Consider the following 8643-nt stretch of genomic DNA (forward strand, 5'->3'; position numbering starts at 1 on the left):
AGCGCAATGCCTTTCTGGCTTGATCTAGCCGACTGAGTGACGTCAGGACTGCGGGCGGACATTTTGGAAGCGGGTAGGCCCTTCCTGGGAGAGCCAAGTGGTTTTGAGCAGACATATTAAGTCCTGGCAGTTTCCCTTTTTTAATTTTCCCCTTCTTTCCCTAGCTCTGAGCACGTGTAGGAGCTGCTGGGCAGTTGTTAACTGTCTGATACCCCAACGTGCAAAGGAATCTTCTCCGTCTGCGTTTTGAGACAACCGAAAACATAAAAGAAAAATTTGAGGTCTACAGCCCCTGAATATAAGACCAAAGAAAGTCCTTTCACGTGGAAATGTAGTTTCCCGTCCAGTGTTACAAAATTTAAATCCATCCGTGGTAGGAGTTACTGTAGTTGCTAAGTTACTGCTGGTTCCAGACTACCCGTGGATAGTCGGTATTTTTCTGCAGTGATCAGCTTAAGTAGTGACAATTTACCTAGTAAGTCAATCATGTTGGCAAGGAGCGGTGATGAGGAGCTAGCACTGTTTCTTTTTTTTTTTTAGTTTGGGGAAAAAAAAACACTCGGTTTTACACCCAACATACACTGAACGCACCAAAGGCCACGGCGATTCTAACTGCACTTTCCAAGATTTTAAACTGGTAGACGGGAGGGGTCGCCCTGGTCACCTCTCCGTGGACTGAGTCAGCCTTGCAGTTAGGAGACTCAGGCCTACGACATTCCAAACCATCCGGGGTCTGGCACTTAGGTGCTTTACTGGAGCCTGAAAACTCTGAGCCAACCCTCTCCTAACCCTGCCTAGGTCTGCAGTCGCTGAATGAGGCGCTGAGCCCTGCGGAGACAGGTGAGGACCGACTGCAGGTGAAAGCTGGGCTCAGAAAGCGGGGTACACTATGTCTCCAAGGCACTTGCCAGTGGGGACTGCAACAATCAACAAATGGCATACTTAAATATTCTGGCTGTAGCTAAGTGAGCTCCCAGTCCCTGAGGAAAAATACAACTACCAGGCCTGGGGTTTACCTTAGGGCCATTCATTTCAGACCACAGCTAGGGGAGGGAGGTATTCGAAGGTGGAGACACATCCCTACGCAGAACTAATGTCCAAATCCACTCTCCATGGGATGTGTTATGTTTCAATGTTTCCGTATGAAATATGTCTTTTAAAACTGATGTAAATAGATTGAAATGTTAAGTAAACAATTTCTGCACTGCCAAGAGAAGCTGTTAGAAATAGAAATTACCTCTCATGCCAAACACAACCGGAGACTCTCCTGTGCCTTCGAGCCAATAGAGTTTTAATAAAATGTTATACAACTGGTCCAGTGGTCTTACTGAGAAAAGCTAAAACTTCCTGTCCTATGAGAACAGGTGTTTAGCATTTTGGGTTTCCCTGGTGGCTCAGATGGTAGAGAACTTGCCTGCAATACCGGAGAGACCCATGTTGGATCTCTGGGTCGGGAAGAGCCTCTGGAGAAGGAAATGGTAACACACTCCAGTATTCTTGCCTGGAGAATTCCATAGACCGAAGACCCTAGCAAGCCATAGTCGACGGGGTTCCCACGACTGAGTGACTTAACTTGAGTGACTTAAATGAGTTTCATTTAGTGTTTATATCCTCCTAAACTTAAAGCTATTCATGACCGAAAGATAATCAGAATAGGGCAGTTCCTGTGTTCAAAAGAATATGTTCCTCTGTATTCATGTTGAGTATTTTGATTGACCTTTTTTCTTAAAATTTCATTTAAAAAAATTACAATAGGGAATTGTAAGGCTGGTTAAGACTCAGCCTTCCAGTTCTGGGAGTGTGGGTTCCATTCCTGGTCAGGAAGCTAAGATCCACATGCCACAGGATGCAGCCAAAAAAATAAAACAAAATTTAACTATTCCTATATATAAAACCACATTTCTCAAGAGGATGTAGCTTATTTCTTGTTGTATCCTTGCAACTTGGTGGTGTGGAGTGCTGGTACATTAGATGATCTAATTTTCGTAGATGTGCAAGCCTCTTAACACCAATTATGATTACTATTTTTCATGTAACAATTACATAATACAGTAACTTGAACACCAGCAGGCAACTACTCAAGACATTTTTGCAATTTTAAGGACAGCTCTGTCAGACTCCCAGCTCAAGAACTATTTTTTCTAATACTCAAGAGGTTGCATCCTTGGGGAATTCCAATGGCAGTCCTGTAGCAAATTCAATGCTATGGGCCTGGGATTTGATCCCTGGTTGGGAACTAAGGTGCCACAAGCATCACACCACAGACCCTTCCTCCCTCCAAAAGTGTAGTCTTCATTTAAGCTTATTTTCTGGAAGCGAGAGCAGATAATACAGTTGAGTTTTAAGTAGTTTTAGCTCAGCTATAAGCTAATGGTTAAAAGGTGAGATACTAGAGAACCAAAGGCATCCCCAATAATGAAATGTGTCTATCATGGAAAAGGGTAGTTTTACAAGAAAACAGCCCATTAAAAATGCTTTCTTTTTGCAAACAGAAGTGATAGGAAAAAAAAACCCCGCATCTTTTAGCAATCAACCTGGACTACAATCTATACAACAAAATGCAGTCTGAAATCTACATACTGCAACATAATGTGTCCTTACAGCCTCAGGTGAGTGCGGACTGGACTTAACCAAACAGACCTTATTTCCAGATGAGTAGTTAACATCTCTCCATCTAAGAGACTTATATTAGGAGTCATTGTTCCTGAGAAATGACTATTAACTGCGTAGGCCAAACATGCTTGCTTTAAGAGTAAAAATTCCACCACAATCTAGTTATAGTCAGATCTTTATTTAAACATCCAATCTGCCAACCTAGCGTTTTCCACCAACTCGAGGAGCAGAAACCTTCACAGGCTTCACAATTTTTTGCTTAGGTGCTGCCTTTGTGGGAGCCTGTAAAAAGAAAACATGTTATGTGGCATTATTCCATGTGAGTTTTTTTCTATCAATTACTGCTCTTATGCCCATATTGTTTGAATCCTAGATTGCGTTCCTAATTATTTGTGTTCCTAATATAAAGAACTCCCCTCAAAAGTTAAAATTCTACCATTACATGAAATATAAATATAAGCCAAAGAGGAAGACTGAAGTAACTGAGATACAACTAGATGTAGTGTGGGATCCTCAATTATATCCTAAGAACAGAAAAAGGTCCAATGCTAATTTTCTGGTTTTGAAATTTTTACTATGGTTATCTAAATGGTTTAGCACTGATAAAAACTGAGTAAATTCTGAACAATTACAGAAAATTCTTACTGAAAACCTAGAATTATTTCAAAATAAACTTTGCCTCTCTCTCATTTCTATATAGCACTTACAGACACATTTAAGGCTCTAGCAAAGGACCTCTTTGGAGTCCTGAATCACTCACCTAAAAACCAATCATGGATATCATTTTCATTAAAGCCTTACACTAAATTCCTTAAAAAAATTTCTCATTTACCACAATTTGGGTTAAAAATGAATCCTGTTGCTCTAAATGAGAAATCTTAGATAATCCGACAATTACCTTTGCAGCAGCCATTGCTGTCTTTTTAGATGCTTGCTTAGCCTTTTTTGCTTCCTTGGCAGCCCTGCGGAGTTAAAAACAACAAGCAAAAAGCACTTTACTCCTTAAGGGTACAGCTTATTAACAAAAGGCTATAACAAGCAAAATGCACTTTTTTTGACTGCAAGGAGATCCAACCAGTCCCTTCTAAAGGAGATCAGTCCTGGGTGTTCTTTGGATGGAATGATGCTAAAGCTCAAACTCCAGTACTTTGGCCATCTCATGCGAAGAGTTGACTCACTGGAAAAGACTGATGCTGGGAGGGATTGGGGGCAGGAGGAGAAGGGGACGACAGAGGAGATGGCTGGATGGCATCACCGACTCAATGGACGTGAGTTTGAGTGAACTCCGAGAGTTGGTGATGGACAGGGAGGCCTGGCATGCTGTGATTCATGGGGTCGCAGAGTAGGACACTAAGCGACTGAACTGAACTGATAACAAGCAAAAAGCCCTTTACTCCTTAAGGGTACAGCTTATTAACAAAAGGCTAGTATTTGGGGAAAGTAGAAATAGCATATTCCTTCACCATCTGCAGTTATTTGTATGATAAATCCAAAGGATTTAATAACAAATGTGATTAACCACATCAGCTTAACATTAGAAACTGTATAGTACCTTTATAACTGCATACAGAATTTCAACAAATCATTTAGAGTTTATATAAACTTCTGTATTATTAAACATGAACATTTACAACTGACAATCCTTATAAAGATTCAAGTATCACAACACAAATCAACAACAGATTAAGATTCTATTCTGCAAACCCATACATAACCTAAATTCCGTATAACTGAAATGGCCCATAGTGAGATTTCTTACCTGATAGCTTGTTCTCGTTGAGCCTTCCTAACTTCAGGTTTCTGATTCCTCTTGGCCATTATATCAGCAAGAGAAGCACCAGTTATGGCCCTTTGGAATTTGACTGCACGGCGAGTTCTTTTCTTTTGAATTTCTTCCTACAGAACAAAAAGATGGTAAGCATGCTTAGAAACCTTGCTTCATGAATGTGGGAGAGAAATGAATTGTCAGAAGGAGACAAAGGAGCTCTCCCTTGGACCTTTTGCACTAATCCCATTCATGGGGGCTCTGCCCTCTTGACTGTTTCACCTCCCAAAGGTCCCACCTCCTGACCTTGGAGGTCAACGAATTTTGGGGAGAACACAATTCAAACCACAGGAATATTCAACCAGGAAGTTCCCTGGTGGCCTAGTGGTTAGGACTTCAGTGGTTAGCTTTCACTGCCAGTGGCTCAGGTTTAATCCCTGGTTGGGAAACTGACATTACACATGTTGCAAAGCACCACCAAAAAAAAAAAACCTCCCAAAACAATTCATGCAATTATTTGAAATGAGATATACAAATATGTTTTTAAAGCATCTATATATAAAATACTGCAATATTCAGGTAAGTTTTCCAATTATAAATTGGTTAATCCTGATTATTTACTACTTTATTTAAAAAGACAAAGGTAAACTCTAAGAAAATTAACAGTTACTTTAAGCAATTTTAGTATGATTATTCATGATAAAGAATGTGCTTTTGGAAAAAAAAATTAACCTCAAACTCTGATTTGTTTTTACTCAAAGTACCGACACTGGGAGAAACAGTCAAGTTAGAAAACTGATTAAGACACGAAAGCCACCAAATGTTAAGGAATGTCTGAGTATCAACATAATTCAAACATTTGCTGCAGATTCTGTATCAGAAATCTATAATACAGTGCTTATGAGAAGATCTTGCCTTTAAGTCCAAGGAAAAATAAAATAGACTAAAACTGTTTATTAAGGCAGGAATAAGCAAAATATCTTAAAATTTTTAATGCGACATATGGAGAAAAGAGGACACATTTGTGGTTAGTCAAATGCTCATTTTAAACTTTATCAAGATGAAATCTTGCTGGATAAAATGCTAGTATTTACCTATTTATCATTTCTCAAATCCACTTAAAAATATCTTTTCTTATTGTGGTAAAATATATATAACTTTAAGTTGATCTTTCTAAAGTATTTTTAAGTGTATAATTCAGTGGCATTAGGTACCTTTACAGTGTTATGCAAACACCATTTCTGTCTCAAATACTTTTTCACAATACAAAACAAACTGCAACCATTGAATAAGGGCTTCCCAGGTGGCTAGTAGAAAAGAACCTGCCTGCCAATGCTGGAGATATAAGAGACACAGAGGTTTGATCCCTAGGTGGGAAAGTCCTCTGGAGGTGAGGGGCATGGAAACCCATTCCAGTATTCATGCCTGGAGAATCCCATGGACAGAGGAGCCTGGCGGGCTACTGTCTAAAGGATTTGCAAAGAGTTAGACATGACTGAAGCAACAGACACAAATGAAGTGACTTAGTACAAACACATCACATTTTATTAGCCATTCATCCACTGATGAGACATATGATTGTTTCCATTATAATAGTTACAAACATCACCATACACGTTTATCTGTTCAAATCCCTGCCTATAATCCTCTCGAATATATACAGCCCTAGAACTGGAACTGCTGAATCATATGATGGTAATTCTCTAACTTTTTGAGAAACTGCCAAATCACTTTCCACAGTGCCTGCACCATCTTCATTCAGCAATGCAGGGTTACAATTTCTCCACATCACCACCACCATTTGTAATTCCTCCCACCACCACCCCTTCCCCTGTTTGGATAAGGGCCATCCTAATCCTAATGTCACATTCACGGGTTTTTTAAAAAATACTGTGTTAGACGTTGTTGTTGTTGTTGACTGACTGTGTCTGCCTCTGTGACCCCATGGACTGTAACCCGCCATGCTCCTTTATGGAATTTTCCAGCCTTTTTTCCTTCTCCACGTCCCCCCCCCACCCCCGCCCCCATTCACTTTTAATTTAGAATTCTTTCCTCTGAATTCCCATAATAATTTTCTTGCCATGTCACTCAAACTTTTTCTCAAAAATCTCTTTCATCAACCTAAAAGACCAATCCAAAAAAACAACATACGGAACTTCCCTGGTGGTAAAGTGGTTAAGAACCCACTGCCAATGGAGAGGACACAGGTTCCATTCTCGGCCCAGGAAGAGTCCACCTGCCTGGAGCAACTAAGCCAATGAGACACAACTACTGAGCCCACAGGACTAGAGCCTGCGTTTCCAAGGAGAAGCCACCCTACCCCCACCCCAACTACAGAAAGCCAAAGAGCAGCAACAAAGAGGCAGAGTGGCTATAAATTAAAAACACATCCAGTCTTAAGAACAAACTAATATGCTGGAAGCCTTCACGATATGATACCTACATTGGGAATAATTCTATAAGCATTATAATCAATAACAAGTTTCCATAAGAACTACTTAGTTTCCACTCAAACATCTTAAACACGTCCACAGTGCCCTATAACTCAGGTGAGCTTTATGTAATTTACTAACTCTGAAAAGGGGATGTTGTCAAATTTCAACTAAATTTTTACTGTGAGCTGAACATACAAGGAGGCAATCCTTGTATCAATCATTCTCACTTCACTGTTTGATGCTCAACAGTTATAGAGTATTTTCATATACCGTCTCATTTAATTAATTTTATAAAGCAGCAACTGACGCTCAAGAGTTTTACCAACCTTAGAACATTAACAAAGTGCGTTTCACTTACCGACTGTCCCTTTTTGTGTTTTCTTCTGTAGAGGACAGTCCAGTTGATCTGACGAGGATTCCTCTTGGAAAGGAATGCCGACTCACATTTTGCATTAAGAAACTGGAAAACCTGTCATGACAAGTTCAAAGAAGCCTGAGCTTGAAATTATTAGTAAATCAATAGTCTAATGATATCCTCTCATTTTACAAAATTGAGATCCATGCAGACCAAAAGGCTTGTCACAGAACTGGCAAGAAACCGTCTCTGCGTTTGGGCCTCTCTTTTCCCGAGAGGAGACAAACCTAAGTTCCTACTGAGGGGTAGGGTTCATTCTGGGAGGGATCCTGGCTCTCCTGAGATGGACCTGATATCCATGAAATAGCCAGATACCTCTATGGCCCACTGCTGTTACAGCGGAACATTAAAATTATACAAGCTCCTAACTTCCGACCTGATCTACCCTTTATCAAGCTCAAGACTGATTCACTTAGAGGCTTCTGACAAATACTGCACACAGGGTCCTGGTTCAAGCTTTTCAGGCACCAACAGTAACGTGGTAAAGGACTCGGCTTAAACCGAATGAGACCCGTCTTTCTTTAGAAGTACACGGTACGTTTAGCCCATGCGGCCGTTCACCTTCCCGTCAGTCCGGGCGTAGCGCCTCCCATGTCCTGGGTAGATCTTGTAACCGCTGAAACTGCACAGCTCGACCCTGTAAAGAAAAGCGAAAGCCCATTAGCTGGGATGGCGGGTATCTTCGGCAAGGAGAGGCCATGCCTGGGATGCCGGAGAGGCACTCAGAGCGAAGATGGAACTGGATTGGGATGCACGGTTCCTGCTTACTTCATGGCTGCTAGCGCCGGGGAGAAAGAAAGATGGCGAAGAAAAGGAAAGGATTATGGGAAGAGGCCTTATAAGGTCGTGGGAAGGCAATCTCCTCCCACAATTCATATCCCTAACCCCGGCCCTCTGTGATGACGTCACGTCGCCTGAGCCACAAGACTAGACTTCCCCAGCTGCTGCCGGTTTCTCCTGGAGTAATTGCGCTAGCGGCTATCGAGCCTTTGCAGGCAAAGTGGGAAGGACAGTCAAGCAGGTAGGCAGGTAGGCAATTGGTTTGAGTAATTCTAAGAGCCACGTCCTACTGCAAGAAATGTGAACTGCAGAGGAGGGGAGGGAGGGTCCTTTCTCCTCTACTTCTCATAGTTTCAACTCAGTCAGTTCAGTCGCTCAGTGGTGGCCAACTCTTTGCGACCCCGTGAATCGCAGCAGGCCAGGCCTCCCTGTCCATCACCAACTCCCAGAGTTCACTCAAACTCACGTCCATCGAGTCGGTGATGCCATCCAGCCATCTCATCCTCTGTCGTCCCCTTTTCCTCCTGCCCCCAGTCCCTCCCAGCATCAGTCGTTTCCATTGAGTCAAAACTTCGCATGAGATGGCCAAAGTACTGGAGTTTCAGCTTTAGCATCATTCCGTCCAAAGAACACCC

The 8643-nt window shown here is 41.7% G+C and overlaps 1 protein-coding gene across 1 annotated transcript; it reads right to left on the bottom strand.

The window, feature by feature from the left end:
- Positions 1-2772: 2772 nt before the first annotated feature.
- Positions 2773-8040, bottom strand: RPL24 (ribosomal protein L24). The gene is made up of 6 exons (XM_052641998.1): positions 7997-8040; positions 7790-7865; positions 7172-7282; positions 4373-4509; positions 3512-3575; positions 2773-2895 (listed from the first exon to the last, which is right to left on the bottom strand). The coding sequence occupies exons 1-6, from the start codon at positions 7999-8001 to the stop codon at positions 2815-2817; spliced, it is 474 nt and encodes a 157-aa protein (XP_052497958.1). The 5' UTR covers positions 8002-8040; the 3' UTR covers positions 2773-2814.
- Positions 8041-8643: the final 603 nt, after the last annotated feature.

Source organism: Budorcas taxicolor, chromosome 1, assembly GCF_023091745.1.
Source record: "Budorcas taxicolor isolate Tak-1 chromosome 1, Takin1.1, whole genome shotgun sequence".
Classification (NCBI taxonomy): Eukaryota; Metazoa; Chordata; class Mammalia; order Artiodactyla; family Bovidae; genus Budorcas; species Budorcas taxicolor.

Coding starts and splice junctions, on each gene's coding strand:
- RPL24 (XM_052641998.1), bottom strand. Junction 7,283..7,789: donor ACGCCCGGACTGACGGGAAG/GTGAACGGCCGC, acceptor TTGTCATGACAG/GTTTTCCAGTTTCTTAATGC. Junction 4,510..7,171: donor AACACAAAAAGGGACAGTCG/GTAAGTGAAACG, acceptor TTTGTTCTGTAG/GAAGAAATTCAAAAGAAAAG.